The sequence below is a fragment of the Caretta caretta genome, chromosome 1 (assembly GCF_965140235.1).
Source record: "Caretta caretta isolate rCarCar2 chromosome 1, rCarCar1.hap1, whole genome shotgun sequence".
Classification (NCBI taxonomy): Eukaryota; Metazoa; Chordata; order Testudines; family Cheloniidae; genus Caretta; species Caretta caretta.
Window position 1 is genome coordinate 166,774,749 of NC_134206.1, and position 24,466 is coordinate 166,799,214.

General features: G+C 41.0%; 1 protein-coding gene and 1 long non-coding RNA gene across 4 annotated transcripts in view; one reads left to right on the forward strand and one right to left on the reverse strand.

Moving 5' to 3' along the window:
- Positions 1-777: 777 nt before the first annotated feature.
- On the reverse strand, positions 778-6,659 carry LOC142073403 (uncharacterized). Of its 3 annotated transcripts, none has more exons than XR_012670272.1 (3): positions 6,445-6,659; positions 5,634-5,723; positions 778-914 (listed from the first exon to the last, which is right to left on the reverse strand). It is a non-coding gene; the product is annotated as an uncharacterized LOC142073403 (long non-coding RNA). The 3 variants fall into 3 exon arrangements; XR_012670273.1 differs by having other exon boundaries at positions 5,634-5,726; XR_012670275.1 differs by lacking the exon at positions 5,634-5,723.
- Positions 6,124-24,466, forward strand: part of URB1 (URB1 ribosome biogenesis factor) — a 70,767-nt gene continuing 52,424 nt past the window's right edge. The window contains exons 1-10 of the mRNA XM_075133132.1: positions 6,124-6,411; positions 8,132-8,271; positions 10,026-10,177; positions 13,378-13,510; positions 15,671-15,767; positions 16,930-17,015; positions 18,952-19,077; positions 20,980-21,110; positions 22,571-22,766; positions 24,198-24,335. Coding sequence (XP_074989233.1) covers positions 6,282-6,411; positions 8,132-8,271; positions 10,026-10,177; positions 13,378-13,510; positions 15,671-15,767; positions 16,930-17,015; positions 18,952-19,077; positions 20,980-21,110; positions 22,571-22,766; positions 24,198-24,335 — 1,329 coding nt within the window. The 5' untranslated portion in view covers positions 6,124-6,281. The remainder of the gene's footprint in view (positions 6,412-8,131; positions 8,272-10,025; positions 10,178-13,377; positions 13,511-15,670; positions 15,768-16,929; positions 17,016-18,951; positions 19,078-20,979; positions 21,111-22,570; positions 22,767-24,197; positions 24,336-24,466) is intronic.

The following is a 24,466-nucleotide window of genomic DNA, read 5'->3' on the forward strand; positions in this document are numbered from 1 at the left end:
CTACAATCATAATGCAACATCACGTCTTCTATATATCTCACCCTTGGTTTAGCTCCCTATGTTTTATATCGACAGTATATTGAACCAGATCTTTCTGTAAAATGGGAGAGCAAAAGCAATAGCTCTCTCAGCAGAAGAAGTGAGAGCAACTGAGAGGGAGTGTCAATGTAAGAGAAATAGAAATATATCCCTACAAGTGGTATGATCAAAAATAATAAATGCCTAGAACTAGAAAATTAAAAATGACCTAAGAACAAATGTCTTATAAAAAAAAGACCAAAGCCACATAGTTATAATCTAGCAGGTATTATGTCACTTATCCCATGCACCAAACTCTCACAATTTCCACCTTCTTTAAGACTGAAGAAATAGGAAGCTCTTTCTTATTTTTTTTTATTGTTTCAATGAAGGGATAATTTTTCCCCCTACACTGCATCCCAGTATCTATAATAAACCTTTTGGGCCTACTCCTGCAGTCCTTGGACAGTCATAACTCCTACTGACTAAGCCACAGAACCTTCAAACAAAAATATGCTTAACTTTAAGCACTAGAAGTGAGTGAGATTTACTGACATGACTGGAGTTAACCACAAGCCTAAGTATTTGCAGGGTTGGGGCCTTAAACAGGTGTTTTGACTACCTCAGCACTACAAGATCTGGCTCTTAATCATCACTCAAAAGCCAGAACACTGGAAGAAGGTTACAATTATTTTAGTCAAAATCTTGGCACGTCAAACAGTCATGTGTAACTTGGCACATCAAACGAACAGTCTCTACTTGTGTAAAATGTTGTTTTATTGAAGCCAATGGAGTTATGGCAATTTACACCCATTGAGGATCTCCGTTGCAGTCTTGTACCCACTGAAGACAATGGGACTTCAATCAACCTCGGTTGGAGCAAGGTTGGGATCTATCTGGAACAGAGGAATAAAAATACTGTCATTTTGCTTGAGGTATTCCTGAAGCAAATATATATGGATAACCGAGTCAGCATGGGGAGGGGAAACAGAGTAGAGAAGCAAAGAGTGAGTTGACTCTTATTTATAGATAAGTCCATGGTCTATATTTCTACATTCTAATGTATTGTGGCCATAGTAGGAATTTACAAAGCCTCCCTTTGAAGTAATTTTGTGTTCTGAACACCATGCAGGCATGATAATTTAACCTTTTCAACCTTAATAAATTTCAAAGAAACAGGTTTGCCATTAAAGAGATTAAAATTTGTGCCAAAATGGCAAAAGGCCCTCCTAGATGTATTTCTTGGAGTAATCCATTGCTTTTAATTGTATTTTAGTCCTGCTGATGTACTGTGGAGGGAACTATAAGGGCATGTATTGTGTATATGACAATGTGTATATAGCCATGTGATCTTTACACATGTTAAAATTCTTAATAGAATACTTCAATAATAAAGTTTATCAGAGCATTTCTACCAAGCACACATAACCCATTTTTTAGATTAACTGTAGAAGAAGGAATGTTGAAAGGGGTATATTCCTAATTGATTCACAGTATGAATGAACCAAATAGTCCTTCACAGACTTTCCAAGATTATAAAATCATATGTTTTAGCACAGGTTTCTAAAGTTGGGTGCAATAGCCCAAGTTTTTAATGTGATATGGTGGCTATTTTTAAGCAATGAGCACTTATGGCCTTGCAGTGTTATATTCTGGGAACTGTGTAGTTCTGCCAGTTTCTGCTTTTATAAAATGCCTAGGACACATGCTGTAAAAATGTTTCTTTGTTTTCTGACTGGATGTGGATTATTTAAAAAATTAACATTCCAATTATTATTATTATTACCGTAGTGTCCAGGAGCCTCAGTCATAGGCCAGCACCCGATAGTGTTTGGTGCTGGACAAATATAGAACAAAAAAGTGATCCCTGTCCCAAAGAGTTTACAGTCTCAGTATAAGACCATAGATAACAGATTGATACAGACTGATAGGGGAGTACAAGGAAACAATGAGACGATATTAGTCAACATGATCAGAAGCGGTATCTGAATCTAGAAGACGTCCTGGAATTGTAACAATGTTTTAAGGGAGTATCCTCACCTGTATTTCTTCATAAACAGACAATAGTACATTTTTTTGCCATCAGATCTTGTATGTTTCTTGATCCTGGACATATGCTGATGACTCACTGGCATTTTTGTTCTCTCCCCTGCAGAGCTCCCAAGCTCCCAACCCTAGCAGCTCAAAAATAATCTTTGGGTGATAACCCAGCACTGGAAATTTCAGGTGCTGCCCTTGCACCCCTCCATCCCCTCGAAAAAAGTAGAGCGTAAGGGGAAAGAGAAGGTGTATTGGAATAGAAATAGATCATCCATTTTAATAGGTTGCTCAGTAGCTTTTATATTCCTTAAAGCAGTGGTTCTCAAACTTTTTTTTCCCCCACAGACCACTTGAAATTTGCTGAGGGTCTCAGCGGACCCCTCAATGATCTTTCCAAATGTTGTTTGTACCATTAGCTAACTATTGTAAAGTGACAGGTTTCAGAGGAACAGCCGTGTTAGTCTGTATTCGCAAAAAGAAAAGGAGTACTTGTGGCACCTTAGAGACTAACCAATTTATTTGAGCATGAGCTTTCGTGAGCTACAGCTCACTTCATCAGATGCATACCATGGAAACTGCAGCAGACTTTATATACACACAGAGAATATGAAAGTGCTTTGGATAAAAGCGCTATATAAAAAAAACTTAATAATAATTAACATTTTTTTGTTCTACAAAAAAAAGCACACAACTCATATTTTAATATCAGTAGTCTTACCTTTCTAATGCGATGGATGTGCCCTCTCTCCCCTGCCACAGCAGCCCCTGAGCTGGGACTGGGAAGGAGAGCCGTCTCTCCCTGACAGCCGCAGCCCTGGAGCTGGGGAAAGTTGCCTCTTTCTCTGGCCAGTGCAGCCCTGAACGTCTAAAATTTCTTCTCATCCCACTGCCCCCTCCCACCTACCCTCTATTCCCCTCAAGGCCACCACCTCACCTAACATGTGTGTCTTCTCCAGTGTCCAGGCACCTAATTAGTGGAGCCACGCCTGCACAGCTCCACTAATTAAGTGGGTGGCTCTTCAGTCTCTCGTGTGCGGCCTCCCAGGTGCATATTTTAGAGGGAACTATCCATGGACCACCTGAATGGAGCTCATTGAGAACCTCTGCCTTAAAGTAACAGTTGGTGTATGTATGGATGCAGTGTGTATACGAACAGGTTGTATGAACAGAGCCTGAACAAAAGTTATCTGCAGACAAAAGTGAAGCCCTTACTTATGAGTCAGAAGTCTTTTTTTTTTTTTTGCCAAGGGCAGCATGCTACCATATACTCTTGTATAGTGTATAACCCTGGGGGGAAATCATTGTTTGGAAGAATCTAATTTGTGCTGCTAATGTTGTTTAACTTAATTATCCTGTAAAGAAGAGAAATGTAAGTATTCTACATTTATCTTGCAAAATTATTATTCCAGACTCACATTCCTTCAGACTGCTCTGATTCATGCTGGCATAACCTGTAGTCCCATGTTCTTGATCAGGGGTTCTCAAACTGGGGGTTGGGACCCCTTGGGGGTCATGAGTTTATTACATGGGGGGGTCGTGAGCTGTCAGCCTCCACCCCAAACCCCACTTTACATCCAACATTTATAATGTCGTTAAATATATTAAAAAGTGTTTTTAATTTATAAGGGGGGTCACACTCAGAGGCTTCCTAAGTGAAAGGGATCACCAACACAAAAGTTTGAGAACTACCGTTCTTGATGAAACCAAGACAAAACCCTGGTTTCAGTATAATTCTGGGAAACAACGAAATCAAGTCACTCTAATTATGGTGTTTCCCATGTTAGACAGGTTCTAAGAACACAACTGGCATAACTGACTTATTATTAGAATAACATCTTACATTTGTAATCATTTTCATTTTTATAATGGCTTCTACGCAGAAAGATCTGAAAGTGTGTTACAGACATTAACAAACTGATATGCATACTATGCAAAGAGATCACTGCAAGCAGCACTGATATGGTTGATCTCTGGGATTGAATGTGGTGACTGACTGACACCAAGCAGTAACTATATACAATAGTCCATGACAGGAAGTAAACAGTATATCTAACTGAGCTGCAGGGGGAATGTTAGGAACAGCAGCAGCATCACCAGTGGTGGACACCTAACTGGGAGGTGGGAGAACGACTCTGAGATGGGGGAATTCCAGGGTGGGGGGAATCCTCAAAAGATAGGAAAGGGGGTTGGAGATCCAGGGATATGGGAAATACCAGGAGAGAGAAGACCAAAGGGATAGAGAATTTGGGAGGAAAGGGAAGTGAGAGTGGAGTTTACAGTGGTTCTCAACCAGGAGTACTGCGTATCCCTGGGCGTACGCAGAGGTCTTCCAGGGGGTACATCAACTCATCTAGATATTTGCCTAGTTTTACAACAGGTTACTCAAAAAGCACTAGCAAAGTTAGTACAAACTAAAATTTCATACAGCAATGACTTGTTTATGCTACTCTATATGCAAATGTACTTACTGAAATGGAAGTACAGTATTCATATGCCAGTTGATGTATTATATAATTATATGGTAAAAACAAGAGTAAGCAACTTTTCAGTAACAGTGGGCAGTGACACTTTTGTATTTTTATGTCTGACTTTGTAAGCAAGTAGTTTTTAAGTGAGTGGAACTTGGGGTACGTAAGACAAATCAGATTCCTTAAAGGAGTACAGTAGTCTGGAAAGGTTAACAGCTACTGGTTTAGGAGACCACAGGGAAGAGGGATAATGAAAATGGAGAACCAAAGGTTGGGGGAGAGGAGTCCCAGAGAAACAACAGTATAAAAGAGGGAAATTCCAGGAGGGAGAGAGACTAGTAAAGATGCAGCTATGTACAATAAATTGGGATGGGGAAAACAGGAGTAGAAGTGCCTACATTCTTCAGGTTTCAGAGGAACAGCCGTGTTAGTCTGTATTCGCAAAAAGAAAAGGAGTACTTGTGGCACCTTAGAGACTGATCTTAGAGATCTGATGAAGTGAGCTGTAGCTCACGAAAGCTCATGCTCAAATAAATCGGTTAGTCTCTAAGGTGCCACAAGTCCTCCTTTTCTTTTTACATTCTTCAGGTTTCTTTAGAGGCTCACATACTACAGTGATGAGGGTTATTAAAACAGATAGATATTTACATGCCAGTGAAGTAGTGATGACAGATGGAATATGCCCCCCGCCCTTCTCGTATGGTTGTACTTAAGAGAAAGAGATGTTCCATCTCCCTGATTTAGGGCCCAATTCTGCTGCCCTTCTCTTGCTGAGTTGTCCAACTGAAATTAGCAGGATTCCTTGAGGAATAAGGCAGTACTCAGTATCAACCCTGCCTTTAGGGATTAAGATTAAAGCAGCCTGTACAAGATGTCTCTCTGATGAAATACCAGACACACATTTTTGTGATAACCTTTCCTGCAAGGATGGCCCTGCACGTCTCACTGAAGAAGAATGAAACAAACAGACACCCACTGGATTCCACTGATTTTTGCTGCTGTTGTTGGATTAGCCAATACCCAGAAAGCAGGATCTTTAGGGGAATTTCCCTTGTGTTCTCAGAGGCTTGTGAGGAACGTTTTCTAAAACTTCCTGCAATTGCTTACCCTGGTGGGAGGTGAGCCCTGGCGGGGCCAGCCCGCTGGTGTTTTAACATCATACCAGAACTGCTCTGACTGCCAGCACACGTTGGGCTCCTGCTGGAATCACAGAATATCAGGGTCGGAAGGGACCTGAGGAGGTCATCTAGTCCAACCCCCTGGATCAAAGCAGGACCGATCCCCAACTTTTGCCCCAGATCCCTAAAGGGCCCCCTCAAGGATTGAGCTCACAACCCCTGGGTTTAGCAGGCCAATGCTCAAACCACTGAGCTATCCCTCCCTCCCCCCAATCAGAGGGCTAGGCACTGAAGGCCGAACGCTGCAGTGGGGGCCTAATTCCCTGCCTCCTCCCGGGCCTAGGTAGATGTGCTTGGACGGGAGGTGGGTGGCCTAGAGGGGGCTTGGGCGTGCAACAGGGGCATGGGGCTGGGTGTCCAAGGGGGTGTAGGGAGGGCAGGGGCGCGGGCCCCTCTGGGGCTGGGAGACAGCCGGGGGCTTCTTCAGCCAGCGCTGGGCGGCCCGGGGCCCGGGCGCTGCCGGGCTGCAGTTTCCAGAGGACCGAGCAGGGAAGCGGACACAAGCCGCTTCCGGGAGAGCACAGGCCGGGCCAGCCCGCCGCGTGTAGCCGCCGTGCGCAGCCTGGAGGCGGCCGCGATGGGCGCCCCCAAGCGAAAGAGCCCCGCGCCCGGCCCGGCGGAGGCCAAGCGAGCCCGCGGCGCGGAGGGGGAGTTCACGGGCACCCACTTCAAATCGCTGCTGCGGGACCCCGAGACCGCGATCCAGGGTGAGCCGGGGCGGGAGCGGGGCTTGGGCTTACACGTGCTTCCCCAGGGGGAGCCTGCCGCCGCCGCCGCCCTTGAACTGGCACTGGCTGGGCTCCAGCGTGGGGCGCCCCCAGGCTGCTCTTTGAGTTGTCCCCGGCCATCGCCCCCTCGTGCTGCTGCCTTGGCACTCTGTGCTGAGGTCCTGCTGCGCTCGCCCCCTGCCCCGCGTTATTTCCCGGGCATCGCTGCTGTGTCCGCGCACCCTGCCCTGCTCTCCTCCCCTCCCCTCCCCGTGCTGCTCCAAGCGCCTTACTGTTCCCATTCATGTTGCTTTTATGCATGATGGGCCGTCCCTGCGGGGAGGGGGGATTGAGACCCACACCTAGGAGCTTGTTTAGTGCTGGTGCCCCAGTGATACATGAATTATTGTTAAAAGAAAAGGAGTACTTGTGGCACCTTAGAGACTAACCAATTTATTTGAGCATGAGCTTTCGTGAATTATTGTTGTATTTGTACTGTGGATCGCTCGCTGTTACTGTTCACAAAGATTTTGCATTTTCTCTCTATATATTACTTTTTCACTAGGCAGTCTTGGATGTAATTGGGTGCATTATGTGTATTTTCTATAGTATACAAGTATTCCTGTACTTTATGCAAAAAACAAAAAAAAAAAAAAGAGAAAGGAAAAAAAAAGGGGGGGGGCCTTTTATTACTCTCCAAAACTATTTTGCAGTTTTTGCATGTTTAAATGAGCTTGAAATGATATGAAGTAATTCAGTGTTCAGGGTAGAAATATTCTTGGATAAATTCTGTCCTTTGTGGGGATTTATTCAGTGAAGTGTAGTTGGTTGCATTGTGCGTTTGTAACTTGCCCATTCTGTATTAGTGGATGTATCTTTGGATTGGCAATAATATGCCTAGCACTCAGGTGAATATACAGGAAGAAAGAAAACGTTAACAAGTAGATGATATTGGTCTAAGTTTCTTCCCACACTGAATGTCACATACTCCGTATCAGGTTTCAGAGTAACAGCCGTGTTAGTCTGTTTTCACAAAAAGAAAAGGAATACTTGTGGCACCTTAGAGACTAACCAATTTATTTGAGCATAAGCTTTTGTGAGCTACAGCTCACTTCATTGGATGCATACTGTGGAAAGTGTAGAAGATCTTTTTGTACACATAAAGCATGAAAAAATACCTCCCCCCACCCCACTATCCTGCTGGTAATAGCTTATCCAAGTGATCACTCTCCTTACAATGTGTATGATAATCAAGTTGGGCCATTTCCAGCACAAATCCAGCAGGAGAGTGGGTTTGTGTGTGTGTGTGTGTGGGGTGTGTGTGTGAGAAAACCTGGATTTGTGCTGAAAATGGCCCAACTTGATTATCATACACATTGTAAGGAGAGTGATCACTTTGGATGAGCTATTACCAGCAGGATAGTGGGGTGGGGGGAGGTATTTTTTCATGCTTTATGTGTATAAAAAGATCTTCTACACTTTCCACAGTATGCATCCGATGAAGTGAGCTGTAGCTCACAAAAGCTTATGCTCAAATAAATTGGTTAGTCTCTAAGGTGCCACAAGTACTTCTTTTCTTACTCCATATCAGACACTTCTCCCATGAACCTGGGCAAATTATAATGCAATGTGCAGAGTTTGTGAAGCTGGAATAAAGGTTATATCTGTCATTTGAAAAGCATGCTTTTGATTACAGATGTAAACGCTTATTTTCTTTCAGGTTTAGAAAACTTCATCTCCACAGCTAAGACATTATCATCTACTGAACTATATGATGTAGTAGAGGGATATATAAAAATTTCTGTGGAGTGTGCTGAAATTTTCAGACTTTTGGATGGTGAAAGAAGGCCTGAAAGTGAAGTAAGTTGTCCACATGCATTGCATTTGTAATGGACAGCAGAGTGTGCATTGAATAGAACATTTAATAATTGTAGTATAAACACAGAATAAAAGCATTTATTTGGAGATCTGAGGAGCAGAAAAATCGGTTGTTAAGTTGGCAGTGGCGTTATAACTTTGTCATAAAACGTAAAGGCGTCCTGCAAAGCCTCTTACATGTGCTAAACCTAATGTATTCTGAATAGTCCCATTGAAGTCAAGCTCTGTAGTATTGGGGCCTTTGAATTTTGTTAAGAAAATCTTTTATAAAACTCAAGACCAACAGAAAAATTTATGCACACTTGCGCACACACAAATCTAATAAAAGCATTTGTTGTTAGATAAATAAGCTTTCCTTTGTAGAGTTTGATACCCAGCTATTGCAGCATTAAGAACCAGAAGGTAAAACTTATTGTCTGAGCTGAGAGAAATGCAAAACATAAACAAGAGTGTAAATAGTGACCAATAAACTGGATTTATAGAGCTCTCTTTCCGCTAATTATCTGAGGCATTATTAGTAATTTAGGTAAAGAAGTGTTTGTTTACAACTGATTAAAGTTGATAGAGCCCCTTTTAACTTTCAATAAACAATCTCTTTAATAAAGTATCCTCTCTGTCTGCATAACAGCAAAACTATGTATACATCATATTTTGCTTTGTTAGCTGCTTGCTGTGTAGATATTCTTCCACTTACTAATAAAACACAGAGTTTGAGATTTGTAAGGCCCTGATGCAGTAGGGTTTCACTGTGTGGAGCTCAGTGCAGTATTGGGCTTAAGTATAGTTTTTGAGCTCTGTATATAATGGCATTACAGTAGTACCTCAGAGTTACGAACACCTCGAGAGTTGAGGTTGTTTGTAACTGAACAAAATGTTATGGTTGTTCTTTCAAAAGTTTACAACTGACCGTTGACTTAATATAGCTTTGAAACTTTACTATGTAGAAGAAAAATGCTGCTTGTAACCATCTTAATTTAAATGAAACAAGCCCAGAGTTTCCTTCCCTTGTCAAATTTTTTTTTTTAAACTTTCCCTTTAGTTTTTAGTAGTTTACATTTAACATAGTACTGTGTTGTATGGTATTTGCCTTTTTTTTGGTCTCTGCTGCCTGATCGTGTACTTCCGATTTCAAACAAGGTGTGTGGTTGACTAGTGAGTTTGTAACTCTGGTGTTCGTAACTCTGAGGTTCTACTGTATATTTGAGTATTATTTTCCATTCTGTCCATGTGTGCATCCTAGTATCTTGTTTCCTTTATTGAATGCTGCTGCACTGTGAGCAGATGTTTTAATTGTGCTGTCCATATTGAGGCCTAGGTCTTAATCTTTACTGGTTACAACTACTTTAGAATACAGTAAGTGTGTGAGTAGTTCAAATGATTCTCTCTGATGTACTTTGTCTTGCTGTTGTCAACACTAAATTTCATGACTTTTGCAGCTGGAAACAAGGAGAAGAGTTGGTACCATGTGACCAGCCACGTCTCTGCTGCTCAGTAGTGACCCATAGACTATAGTATGGAAGCCTCTGTCCAAGCATATTATTTCAGTGTTAACCATCTGGAAGAGAATCAGTGTGTGTTACCTTGAGTTTCACATTTGGAAGCATTTCCTCTTGTTGCACAGTTACTTATTATTTATTATGTTTACTGTTCTAATTTTCTAATTTATATTTGCTTGTATAGGGATATTGGAGGAAAGTAATGGCAACAATATTTTAAAATATCTCTGAACTTTGCAGATGCTGTTAATTTTTCAAGCTTTGGAAGCCATCTTGTTGAGAACAGCAAGTGACCTGTCCCATTTTTCTGTTGTGGGGATGAACATAGTAAAGAAGTTGATTAATAGCTACATGAGATTAATCTATGCTGCTTTGTATTCTGAAAGTCACCGGTAAGCCTACTGCATACCAGAGGGAGAACCTGTGTTGGTTGCTCTGACACAGTTGCAATACGCTGCCTTGGGCCACCATCCTGCAAAAAGACCTAAGCGTGTGCTGAACTATTTGCAATGTGCAGAGTCGCATTGACTTTAGGAGGACTGCTCACAGTGTATAAACTTAGGCACATACATATAAGTGTTTGCAGGAATGCTACAGGGAGTAGTGCTGCGCTTGACTTTAGCTGAGTCTGTAATTTTCCATTCTCTTCCTCTGCTTGCTTTGTTTACCCTAACTACGTCATTTGTGGTATGAAACTGCTTTAGGTGCCAGGGAGGCGCAGAGAGAGGTTTCCTTTTCTATTGCTCACCGAAGCTGAGCAGACTACTGTAACTCCTCGCTTAACATTGTAGTTATGTTCCTGAAAAATGTGACTTTAAGCAAAACAATGTTAAGCGAATCCAATTTCCCCATAAGAATTAATGTAAATGAGGGGGTTAGGTTCCAGGGAAATTTTTTTCACCAGATAGAAGACCTATATATATACACACACACTATAAGTTTTAAACAAACAATTTAATACTGTACGCAGCAATGATGATTGTGAAGCTTGGTTGAGGTGGTGAAGTCAGAGTGTGGAAGAGGGTGGGATATTTCCCAGGGAATGTCTTACTGCTAAATGATGAACTAGAACAGCTGAGCCCTCAAGGGTTAACACATTGGTAATGTAACCTCACACTCTGCAAGGCAGCACAAATGGAGGGAGGGGAGCCAGCATGGCAGGTAGAGACACACACCCTGTTTGTGTGAGAGAGAGAGATGCACATTGCCCCTTTAAGTACGCTGACTCCACTCTAAGTACATTGCCTTTTTAAGTAGATCAGCAAGTGACCCTGACCCTAACCCACAGCCCCTGCTGCCAGCATGCTCCCTCCATCCTGAGCCCTGTCGTGTCCCTCCCCCCCCCCGCCCTATGGAAGATGGGGTAAGCGAGGGGCAGGAACAGGGGGGAGTGGAACACCCTGACATTAGCTCCCCTCTTCCCCAGCCCCTGTACAGCAAGCAGGAGGCTCCTGGGAGCAGCACATGGCAGTTGGGAGGGACAGCTGAACTGCCAGCAATTGATAGCCTGCTGGGTGGCTGCAGCACAGGGAACTTAGGGGAGCGGGGAGATAATAGGGGGGCTGCTGGTCCACCCTGATTTCAAGCCCCCACCTGATTCTAGCTCCAACGGGCTGCTCTTTCTGCAAGCAGTGGACAAAGCAGGCAGCTGCCAAACAACATTATAAGGGAGCATTGGGCAACTTTAAACGAGCATGTTCTCTAATTGATCAGCAACATAACAATGAAACAACGTTAACCGGGATGACTTTAAGTGAGGAGTTACTGTACCATGCTGATGGCAAGAAATGTTGAGTTTGATTGTTGCTTCTTTTTCCTAGTCTTTTCACAAAATATTGTCACATTTGTAATAGAATTTCTCCATCAGCCCAACTTTTCTTAGATACCTTTTCCTGTCTCTTAAATGTGACAACTAATTTTTTTGATTGAATTTATTTCTTAATTTATTTATAACCTAAGTCCACAGGAGGTACTTCAACAACCATTTCTTCTGCCTTGTCCCTCCATGGCAGTTGAGGTTTGGAGGGTGGTTCTTGTTTTACATCCCAGTATGTCATTTGGATGAGGGAAGGTGCTTATTGGTTCAGGGACCCTGTCTGTGGCATTCAGAGCTTTTTGTCAGCTCTGTGTAAGCATGAAAGCTTGTCTCTCTCACCAACCCAAGTTGATCCAATAAAAGATATTACCTCACCCACCTTGTCTCTCCAATATCCTGGGATCAACATGGCTCCAATAACAGTACCAACAAAATAATGTACCCTCATAGTAATGACCCCAAAATACAGCTACTGGAGAAATCCTTCCAGAGCTTGCCTAAGGGAAACTGCTCTGTTGAATTTCAGATAGGGTGTTTTGACTTTTAGTAGCTACATTGGCCAAATGGAAAGGCCCAGGGGTTTGGCAGTCACAAAACAATTATTTTCATGTGCCAGTTGCACCAAACGGGCATAGAATATAATGATTAGAATAATAATGAACATGTGTTGTCCAGCTGAAGCATAAAGAGGTCATGTTGTTGTGGCATATGAAGGCAGGATCTCTGCTTCGTATGCATCTCCTCCTCAAGATTTTTTATGAATGATAACGTTTCAATATTGGAACTTTAGGGCTTGATCCTGCAGCCATTAATAATGACATGTCTTCGCACATCAGTAAGGTCTGCAGAATTAGGCCCTTATGGCCCCAGTTTTGAAGTTAACAGCAAAATCCCGTTGACATCAGTGGATGCAGGGATTGGAGCCTTCATTTCTTGCACTCTCCCCCTTGTTCTGGAAAATCAACATCCAGCCTCCCAGTATATTTGTGTGTGTAAGCTGAGTAGATAGGAACAATGTAGATGTAAATTCCTTTGTGCCTACTCCCTCTACATCAGTACCTCTGACTTTTTCCTTTCATTACTCAGACTTCCACTCGAGTGAGTGAGTAAGGACTGAATATAAAATTTAAATGAAAACTGAGTAAGGACCTCAGGGTTTGATCCAGTGACAGGAACACAGCTCTTTTTCTGCATTCTTTAACAGAAAATAATAATACAAACAATTCTGTAGGAATGAATTAAGGCCCTGATCTTATAAACAGTTACGTTGGTGCTTAACTTTCCTGCCAGGGGTAATTCCAGTGACATTGCTCCCCAGACTAAAGTTAAGCACATGCATAAGAATTTGCAGGCTCAGGGCCTTGATCTGAGAAAAACACATTTTAAAACAGGCAATATGAAAATAAGATTGGCCAGAATTCTGTGTGAATTAGGAAAAAGTCACGTGCATTTTGCCTAAATTAATAACAGTGGTTGCTTTGTAAAGATGCTGGATCTTGCATTCCTTATTGAGCCGCAGCTCCCATGGACTGTGAGAGCTTTGCATGCAGCAAAATACAGGATCAGGTTCAATGTGGTTAGAGCTTAGCTTTCCTCACTGTCTTTGCTTACTCACATTGGGACAGACTCAGAGTGCTGCTCTGTGCCTGCATTTCCCACTGACTTTGGTGGAAGTTGTGGCTGGATGATTTGAGAGGTATAAATTCTCACATTATAACGTCTGTGTAACCATCATTCCTTCAATAACATGCATTTCCCCCCTATTTATTCATGTAGGATGACTCGAGTATGCCTCACCTTGCTGTCGGCCATGGTGGCACAGGGGCCAGACTCTGCAAGGGATGTCTATAGCCATTTTGATTTTAATAATAAATTCCTGCCTGGATTAGTGAAGAAAAGAGATAAGAAGGTAAAGTGAGCAAAGTTTCTGCAGGGGTCAGATGATCTGGCATGGAGGTATCTTCGGTTTACTTTTGCGAATTTTTAAAATAAACTTGCTAATGCGACTCCACTGTATTTTCATGCGCTACTGCTTCTCCACCTCTTCCTTCCCCTTTTCTGTCTGATTGTTTATAATAGGTACTAGCGCTGATCTCTGAAGAGTTTCCCATTCACTTAAATGGGAAACACCCAGGGGTCATGGATGTTTATAAGTGTCTGTCATTATGGGAGATCTTGTATAACATAGTCCTGGCACCTGGGAGTTGCTCATTTCATTTCCATGCCTGCTTGATCTCTGCTACCCTGGTGAAGTGGAGCGCCTGAAGATTATAATGCCATGGGGAAAACAGGTTGAGTTTTGCTGCCATAGTATTGGGTGGCTTAGTTTGTTATGAAACTGCATCATGGCTTATTATGTGGTTTGGTGGCCATAGGACAGAACTGCCATTAGACAAGACCTTTTAAGGCTAGAATGGAATGAAGGCAAAGGCAATGTTTTAATGCTTTTAATTTATGTTTCAGAGGGGTGGAAATTGTCCAGTTCTAAAATTAGCAGGTTAAATCCTGGCTCTGTAGAAGTCAGTGGGAGTTTTGCCATCAGTTTCAGGGGGGCCAGGATTTCACCCAATATTTATGAAAAAGCTACACTCTGCTTTGGAAATTGTAACTAATGGTTTTAGGGGAAAATAGGTTGGGTATTTTTAATGTTAAATTATCAGGAGTGTCAAGTCTGGTGTTCCCTGGTTTTTCTGTCTTTGTGAACTCTCACATCTTAATTGAAGGACTTGGGTGTTAAATCTTTATCCAGGATATTCATTTAACAATGTGTTCATTAGTCATGGGAGTAAATTAGATATTATTAACCAAAACAGAGTTTCAGACATGCCTGAAAATTCCTCCTCGTCTCAGTTGTTCAGATTTCACTCCATTGTGATGTCCTCATTTCACTCGTTCTCTAGTTGTAATAGTGTCTCAGCGTAGACCAGACCTGAATTTCTAATGTAAAAATCAGGCAGAAAACCAACAAACTCCCAAAATCTTTCATGTCCCCACTGCTATTTCTTTTCTTTCCCCCTTTTTGCAAATCACTTTTAAAGGGGAAGTTCTTTCTCATTGTACTCCAGTAATTATATTTTATTTGGGGATTTTTACATATAGTTTAAATGACATACACTAACGCAGTGGCTCTCAACCATTCCAGACTACTGTACCCCTCTCAAGAGTCTGATTTGTCTTGTGTACCCCCAAGTTTCACCTCACTTAAAAGCTTTCAAAATCAGACATCAAAATACAAAAATGTCACAGCACACTGTTACAGAAAAATTGCTTATTTTCTCCTTTTTTACCATTTAATTATGAAATAAATCAATTGGAATATAAATTTTGTACTTATATTTCAGTGTATAGTATACAGAGCAGTATAAACAAATCATTGTCTATGAAATTTTAGTTTGTACTGACTTCATTAGTGCTTTTTATTTAGCCTGCTGTAAAATTAGGCGAATATCTAGATGAGTTGATGTACCCCCTGGAAGACCTCTGAATACCCCCAGGGGTACATGTACCCTTGGTTGAGAAACACTGCACTAACAGGCTAGGGATTTCATTTTCCAGGTGGAAGTTAAATAATTAATCCTTAAAAACAATCATAATTTACAGTCAGATCCTGTGGCCTTTATGGAGACAGAACTCCTGTCGGTTTCAGCAGCATTGCCAATACAAATTGGTCCTGAGCAACAGCACCCTATTAGTCTGGTCCTTGGGTTGTCTTATGAGACAGCCAGTTGTCTTGAATAGCGCAACAATCTGTGGTGGTTTGGTGATATGCGCAAATGGGGATTAGGGTGTGACCACCAAACCACTTATCATTTGTGACCTAGGCCAGCTATTCAAAATTGAAAAATTAGTGAATCAACCAGCCTTTCTAACTAGATGCTAAGATATGAAAGGTTAATAGCCTGTGATTGACAAACTCATGTCGTTTTTCAGATTAATGTACTGCGGATGTGTTTATATAAAACATATCTATACAACTTATTACATATTTTATGATAACCAACTGCTGCTGTAATAATTTTGCAATTGTGTACAAGCTATATGCTAAAAGTGTCTTTTAATTTTCTTTTAGGGGAAACCAGATGTCCGTATGGCATATATTCAGTTTGCTCTCTCCTTTTTAATTGCTGGTGACAACACAATCCTAGTACAAGTGCTAGAGTTAAAAGGTACTTCACAGTTACTGCTTTTGTTAAAGGAGTATCTTTTAAAGGTGATGTTTGAAAATATGAACCAATTACATAGCATTGACAAGACAAAGGAAATTCATTTTTAAAAATTGACTTTAAATAAGCTTATGCTTTCCAAAACACTTGGCTGTACTGGCTGAAAATAATGGTGATGATATTGCTTATGCTGACTGCAAAGAAACTGCAGGATAAATAGGAAGGCCTAGATGACCCAGTTAATGATAAATAAACTTATACTACCTTCAGAACCACAAAGATCAGAAGACAGAGGAGACTTTATGGCTTTAAAAGTTGTTCATAATGTAATAACATTGGATGTGCTGCCTTCTTTTAAGGTTAAATATTTAAAAATCAGGCAAGATCTAGTTTTTGAACACAGTGAAATTAATTCCTGTGTAGACAGCCTGTGCAAGGCCCATGTAAGCCCTCTGAATGGATTGTTCTTGGGTCAAATGGCCACTGTCTCTGGCCGTTGGACCCCTTAAGCCCTTCATTTGGCTTCTGCAGGGAAGTGCCATCAGAGGGTGTTTGTACAACCCCCAGATATTGAGGAAGGGGTGGTTGTTCTAGCCCCACAGAACCGCAATAGAGGCAAAATCAGGGTTTTTAGCTAATTTAGGGTCTACGTCTGAAAAGACTTATCTACGCACTTGACTTAACATACTAAGAACTGGATCCAATGCTCATTGAAGCTAAAGGGAATACGCCTGTTGATTTCAGTGGGCCTTGGATCAGACCCTATAATTAATCCCATTGACTTCAGTGATTGTAGGTCCTTCAGGGCTGGGGCTGTCATTAACTATATATTTACACAGAGCCTAGCACAGTGGGGCTCTGACCTGGTTGAGGTCTCTAGGCGCTAGCTCAATATAAATATTAAATAATAATAACTGAGCTAACTGGCTAATAATTCTTACAATGAGTATTTCATAAAAGGCAATGTCACAGCAGTTTGTTTATCACTGTATTATCTATTCACTATGCATGCTAATACTGGTATTTTTGTTCGTCTTTAAATACAACACAGAGATGAGTGACATGACATTGTAGACAAACAAGTACAAATCCCCTGAAATTAATTTCATATTCAAATGTTGCTTGTCTTCAGATCACGACTCTAACATTTGAAATATGTTCTTAGATTTCATTCCAGATATTCTTAGGACTGGATTAAAGGAAGATAAAGTTTCTGCTATCAATCTTCTGCTTTCCACGCTGGGAACAAAGGTCTGATATGCCCTTGAAATGGCTTTGTCACTTGCTTTCTGTTTCTCTTGCTACTGAAGACAGCTTTACAACGCAATCCCAAAGAATATACACCTATTTATTACTCTGGCACTGTGCTGCAAAGGATCATCAGCATTTCTGTTGCTGAGCTTGTTCATCGGGGGTTTATATGTTGGCCATAAAATTGTCTCAGGGCTAAAGTTTGTAATGTGATATTTTTTAAGTAGAATTTTAAATGAAATAGCCAAGCTGCTGAATTTAAGAGCTAATTACTGCTTGTATGTAACGTTTCTCACACATCCCATCTCATTAACCTCCTGGAGAAGTGGGGTGGCATATCCACAATAAGTTATTACTCTTACTTTGAAAATCTAGCTATTGAACACACTGCCTCACTTCCAGAAGGAGTAGAGATTTTGTTGCTTTCATACTGGGAGCTGTTGGGGCAAATGGGGTGCAGAGAATTGTCCTTGTCTGGTGGGTGAAGCACCTTTACCCATAGGTTCCAATTAAAGACATAGTCTTGATGTGGTTCTGTAGCATCCCTCATCCTGACCTCCTGACTAGAGATAACTGTTGTGGTCTGGATCTGCTTGCTGTTGACACTGGGAGACTTCTGATATGGGGCTAGTGATGTTGTCTGCCAGGCAAAGCTGTTTTTTGATGGAAAGAGGAAAATGGTGGTTTTTATAATGAAGGTTTCCAGTAAAAACCCAGGGCTGCATCCAGGAAAGCTGCTGCAGGGAGGACTACTTTTCATGTGCAACGTAAACCCATTGAAAGAGAAGGGAGAAGTTGGTTCTGTGATGGGGTGTCATGTTGTCTGGTTCTATCATGGGGTGGGGAAAGCAGATTTAAGTTACATCAAGGCTGCTATGGAAGCCTGATAACAGAAGTAATTGAGAATTGCTGTAGAATCAGTTGTCTTCAGCTGCTTTGGCCACATCCCCTTGTGTATCAGCAGTTTCCACATTTTGAGCTCTATTGCCCCGTCTGTCCCTTTTCCATATGGAAGAAACCTAACAGGAAAGGGTAACTGACCATATAAATGAAAACTGTGCTTTTGCTTACATTAAATTAAACTTTAAAAAAGCTAGCATCATGATTGCAAAATCAGGACCTTAGAAATCAGGGAGTTCCAGAAATGAATTTTTCTCCTGCATTGTTAGCTTATCTGTGTTGCATATCTTATTCTGGTATGTATCATGGTTGTGTTAATAACATCATACATGAGGTTTACAATTTAACAAGGAAAACAGGAATAAAAAATGAAGCTACAAACAAGCCTCAGCTATCCAAATCTTGCTTAACCAAAACTCTTGGTTCTCCAAAAGTCAGATGTGTCCCTGAAGGTGTGATTGAAGCTCAGGTCCTGTAGAGCTGCAGAAGAGTCTGATTCTGCAAAGCTTATGTCTTAGCCTGGAACAAACCAGTCGCCATTGCTAACATCTGCTTGGTGCATTCAGTGGATTACTCTGGTAACAACTCTTGCCAGCTTCCCCCAGTGGATTTTGTCAGGTCCTGTATTCAGAGTAGAGCTTCCAACATACACAAACTCCATGTATAGCTAACACTCCCTCCTCTTCAGGTTCCATAGCTAGCAAGCTCTGCCAGTTTTTCTAACAGCTTTCCAGTTCCTTGTCTGGAGCTAATGGGGTTTTGGCATTCCAATGGTTAAGGCAGTTCCTTAATATGCTCTGACTTAAAGTAGATTGAAACAGGAGAGGCTGCTCGCGGTACACTAGCCAAGAAGGAAGAGGAGCAGTGGGAGAGGGCTGCTTCCCCAAGCCAAGGAGAAAAGGGGAAACACTTTTGCTCTAGTAGAGGAGAGGGAGCTGCGCAAAAGCAATACGAGTGCAAGGTGTGATGGAGATGATTATTTTCCATTTTGTTGTAATTTGCAATACACGAAAGACTTTCTTTTTATTGTTTTCAGGTGGTTCAAAATAAAAGTATCAGTAAGACGCAGAAGGTGCGCTTTTTTACTGTGGAAGTATTAGGTCACATTGCGTCTCTTTACCGTTGGAATGGGATTACCGATGTCAGGACTGAGGATGTCAAGGTCTGGTAATTTCTTTTGTGAGATGTTTCTCCTGACTCCCTTTCCTGTACGTCTTTCCTCACTCTCCTTGCTTGAATCTGTGCAGCTCACAAACAGGAGAAATAGACAGGTGGGCTAGGGCTCCCCCTGTTTATGATCCCAAGAAGAGGAGAGCGAACCAGGCTATACGCTGCTTTAAAGAAACCAACAAATGACTTCCCTGGGCTGGACTACTAGTGCTTCAGTTCTAGGATGAGTGGCAGTAGGGCTGCACCTTTTTTCTGATTACCTTCATGCTGCTTTGGGGGCTCTCTTTTCTGTCTCCCAATTTCTGGAGCTCCAGAGCAGAAGTGCTGCCTTTGGGGCATGTTGATACTTCAGCGTTCTTCTCTGCTTGGCTGTCGGGAAGAATTTGCTCCCTGCATTAGGGCAAGATGGAGTAGGAGAGAGCAAAGGCTGGAATGTGCAGTGCCTCTCTCGATACTCTTTCCACGTACCCAGTCTCCATACATCAGACTGGGCTGACTCTGAAATAATGCCCCAGAATAAAGAGCAGTCTCGTCTCTCGGCCCGACTCTGCTCTTGCTTCCGTCAGCAAATGAAGTCACGCTTGTATAAAACTGTCTTTAAGGAGTTAAGAGTCATTCTTCTCAAACCTAATACCTGCTAGCACTGCATTACTGCTGCGTACGTTGCTTTGTTTTTACTCTGCATAACAAGAATTGCACCTGTTGTTATCTTTTAGTTCCACTTTTGTGTAATGGAAATATCTGAGATGTGGGGTGTCTAAATTGTCTTAGTGCCTTATGGGAAGCTTATGGAATGGAATGAAAGACTCCCATTGCTTTTGATGGACTTTGTATCAGGCCTTTAGATCAGTATCCATAGATTTTAAAAGACCAACTCTCTCCATGAAAACTTCTACCATTAATGGGCTGTCGCTTTGTCAGCTCTTATCCTGGTACTTACTGTATATTTAGTTCAGGTTATAAGAAGCCTGTAAACTCCTGGCAAGGACCTGTTTCCATTAAGTGTTTAGTACAGAGCCATGCACACCTATGACTCTACATGCGTTTCAGCTGTGAATTATTCACACTGTTGCTGTGTGGATCAAACTGCTACTTTGTCAGTGATTTCCCAGCTATAACTTGACAATGAATTTTGCATTTGCAGAAGTCTTAAACTCTGCCATATCAAAAGAGTTAAAGTAATAAGTCATTGACCTGGTCTGGTCTCTCATTTTTTTGCTGTATCTGTAATGGAATTCATGCTTTTTTCATCCCTAGAGAGTTAGCATGTGCAGGACATTGGTAGCTATCCATCTTTCATGTGCTGTATTAAAATTGTTCTTGGTGTGGCCAACATCTTGACCCAGAATTGGTCCAAGGAACATGTTCTTTGTTTTGTATGCTTCATGCTGATAGCGTCTGTGATTTCTATGACAGCTTTCTTGCACTGATTCTTAGTAGTAAGGCTGAAAGTAGACGTTTCAAATTAAATTTGAAATCTTAATTTTTATGGTGCCAGCATATTGTTTGGCCATAATCCCTTTATAAAAGTGAGATACTTACAACTCTATTTAGCTTCATTTTTCTCTTTGTTCATCTGGCCTGGTTCTTTTTACTGTCCCTATTTCTTGCCAGAAAGCCCAAGAAATGCCCTGTAATTAATAAAAACATTCCCAAGGTATGCAATTTGAGTCCTATGAATAGAAGGAATCCTATATTATTGAATGTGTTTAATACACAGGTTAAAACTTGCCTTGTTAACGTAACCAAAATATAAAATGAGTGAAGTAGGAGTTGTCTGTGTATAAATCAAGCTGTATAAAATACAGATAAAAGTGAATTTGTTGTAAGATTTTCTTTTCATTAAACTAACAATTAAAATGTTTGTTTTTCACAATTCTCGTGTACTTTGTAGGTTACTCAAGATCCTGAAGAGGCAGGAAAGGTCATGGTAAGAGAACTGGTTCATAACTTCTTAATGGACCTGTGTTGTTCTCTGAAACATGGCATTAATTTCTATGATCGAAGCCTTGGGACGTCTGGCAGGTGAATTACCAGTGCTTTTTTGTCTATATATATATATATATATTTGGGGGGTGTTGGTATTGGGTTTCCAGTCTGTATTTCATAGATTTTTAGAATGGCCAGATTTTTAAGGCCATTCTAGTCGTCTAGTCTGACCACATGATAACACAGGCCATAAATTTTCAGTAATTCCTGGACTGAGCTCAATAACGGGGTGGAACTAAGGCATATGTTTTAGAATGACATCCAATTTCAATTAAAAGATTTCAAGTAATGGAGAATCCACCACATCCCTTAGCTATCTGTTCTAATAATTACCCTCCCTGTTTAAAAATGTTTTCCATTGGAATTTTTTAAGCTTCAATTTCCAGCCATTGGATCTCATTATACTTTTGTCTGCTAAATTAGAGATCCCTCTAGGATCAGGTAAGTATAGACTGTGATTTATATAGACTGCAAGGGTTCTTATAGACTCTGATTAAGTTGCCTCTTAACCATCAGGTATTTGAGAAGTTAAATAGATTAAATACCTTAAGTCTTTCATTGTAAGGTGTTTTTTCCAGACCTCAGATCATTTGTTAGCATAAACTAACAAAGATGAAATTGTTAATGTAGACCTTGCCATGCCGAAGTATCTGTTTTAACTTACTGCTTGTAGAACTACATATACATATCCTTGTCCCCCTAAATGTAATGTGAGTTTTGCTATGGACTTCGGTGGCACCGGCATTTGGTTCATAACACCTGACCAGGTTTTTCATTGGTCTCACAGTCACTGTTGGTTTACTGGATAAAATACTTATACATCCAGTTTATGAACAACAGGGAAAATAATCTAAACTTCTATGTTTCCATGGAGGGAGGCGGGTACAGTGATGTAGTGCTTCATTGTTAGACAAACCAGTGGCTGAAGTCCATTTATAACTCTTATATTCATGCAAATTGTTTTCTTGCTTTGGAGGAGCAAAATTTGAAGAGCTGTTCCCTTGGCATTTACAACATTCTCACTTGGCTCGGGTTCATTTAGAAGAAGTCATCTGCAATGCCACTACTGAACAGATTTTAAAATGAAAACCAGATTTTAAAAGAACCTATCTTCATAAGGGGGGGCTACAGAAAAATATTTTCCAGTTTAATATAATGCTATAATTCTATGTTTTCAAGTTTATGAAATTTGGTTGGAATATTTTTTGGAATGTCTCAGTGATACTGTGTTGATGAGGGTTCTGTTTTAGCTACAGTACATTATGTAAGAGACCTTCAGCTATATTCTGTTCTTAGTTACACCAATATAAATCGAGAGTGACTCTATTAATGTCAGTGGAGTCACTTTGGATTTACACCAGCAAAAATGAGAGGAGAGCAGAATTTGACCTCTTGCATTTTAACATTATTAATACTGGAGTTACCGAACTAGTGGAGTACTTAAAAATATTAAAATTGTGACCCCTCCCGCCCCCCACCAAAATTTGTCTTTGTAGAGGAGGAAATTTGGTGCTTCTGCGCTTTCTGCTGAATTTAAAAACTGCTACAGAGGATGAGATGGTTGCTGATCTTATGGTGAATATTCTTAAAGTGTGCCCAGATTTACTGAATAAATACTTTAAGGAAACCCAGTATTCCTTCATTCCCAGACTGAAGTCCACCTGGTTAGACAATATCAAATTGCTAAAAAAGGTAAGAGAGAGATGAAAAATGTGTGCTTTCTGTATATGGAAAAGCCTGGTTTTGAGGCTTTTTTTTTTTTTTAAAGATAAACAATTTTTTGTTTAAACAAGTACTATTATTTTGTATGATTGTGGAAGACAAATGACAGAAAATTCAAACACTCATGGCCTACCGAAAGCCACTTAACAAGGAAATTCGGTGCTATATTGGATAATTTGCCCTTAACTCCACCTGTTACAGCTGGGTCTTGCAGCACATTCTAAGTACTGTACTGTTAGTCCGGTGCAAAATTCACTGCTCTTGGAGTGCCATGCAATACATGGGCCCAGTCAGTTTTATATTGTGGAAATAATTTTTTGTGTGTGACTTCAGATTGAAGATCTTGGCCTGAGCTGGTGTAAATTGAAGATGCTCTGTTGACTTCAGTAAAGCTAAACTGATTTGCACCAGCTGAGGATCTAGCCTCTTATTTGAAAGAAACAGTAATTTGGTGTCAGAGGAGAATGTGCCTAAAGTGAGGCTCTAGTGGATGAAGGTGTAGTGTGTTCCCAGCTGTGTACACACCCTGGTTAGTGATGTTCCCTCACCAAAAAGGCAGCAAGGCACTTACCTTAAATAATTCATTTATTTTAAAAATCAAACCAGATCCGAAGGCCCAGTTACAGAGAAGGTAAACTTTTGTGGTTTAAATGACCTAAACAGGAAGGACAGGAGGGTTCTGAAATACCTTCAGAGATTGATGTTCTGTGAGGAAAGAAGAGGCAGGGTGCTGTAAAATAAATGTTGAAGATGGTAAAGAAAAAAGTCACACCCTGTTTTCTGGGAACGCTGAGGAAAGTGAACCATGGCCGGAGCCATGGCAGCTCTGAGAGGTGTAGCTGTAAAGTGAGTGAGAAGGTCGTTTGGTAAAAGGCCATTCTGGGAGTAGAAAGAGGTACAAACTTTTAGCTAAATTGGGAACGAGAAGGAGTTGGCATTACAGTCTGTGAGAAAAATCCCAGTGAGGATTTTGGTTTTCAAGACACAACAACAAATGGCTAGAGAATCCTTTTGTACTTGCTGTATACTCCTTTGTATTTTTTTATCTTAAAATAGCTGAGTGGGGTATACAGTGCCATCTGTTGAATAGAGCAGGGCTTCCAAGGATAATAGGCAAATTTTTTGCAGGTTTCCTGTATAACCGAACATAAAGTTGATGTATTCTCTGCAGGATATACTACTACTCCTTAGTAATCCTCATTGCAGAATGACTGTGTTTTAAGTATGTATGCTCTGTGGTTAACTTTCGAGTGCCCTTCTCTTTGTGTGGAACCTGACATTTAGTACTGTTGTTAGTAACATTTGACAAAAAATGTTGTGTTTGTAATGTGTTCTATAGAATTGGCTGCAAATCTGCACGATTACATCAGTCTTGGTTAAACTCTCTCATTTTTATTTCAGATCTATGAGGCTCAACCAGAGATTTCCAACTCTTTTAAAACTGCAGAGTTTATTCCACTCCCTAGATTGCTTTCTATGGTGATGGTAACAACAGTTCCTGTGGTGTGCAATAAAACTATGTTCACCCAGGGATTAAATGTAAGCGTTTTATTGTCTCCGGGTGGCTTTTCCCAAACAACCTCCCTGGGGTTAAGAGTGTGAAAGGTGATCATCCAAGTAACTTAAAATCAAGTAATTATCAGTTTTTATGCCGAATGCTCCAAATAGTG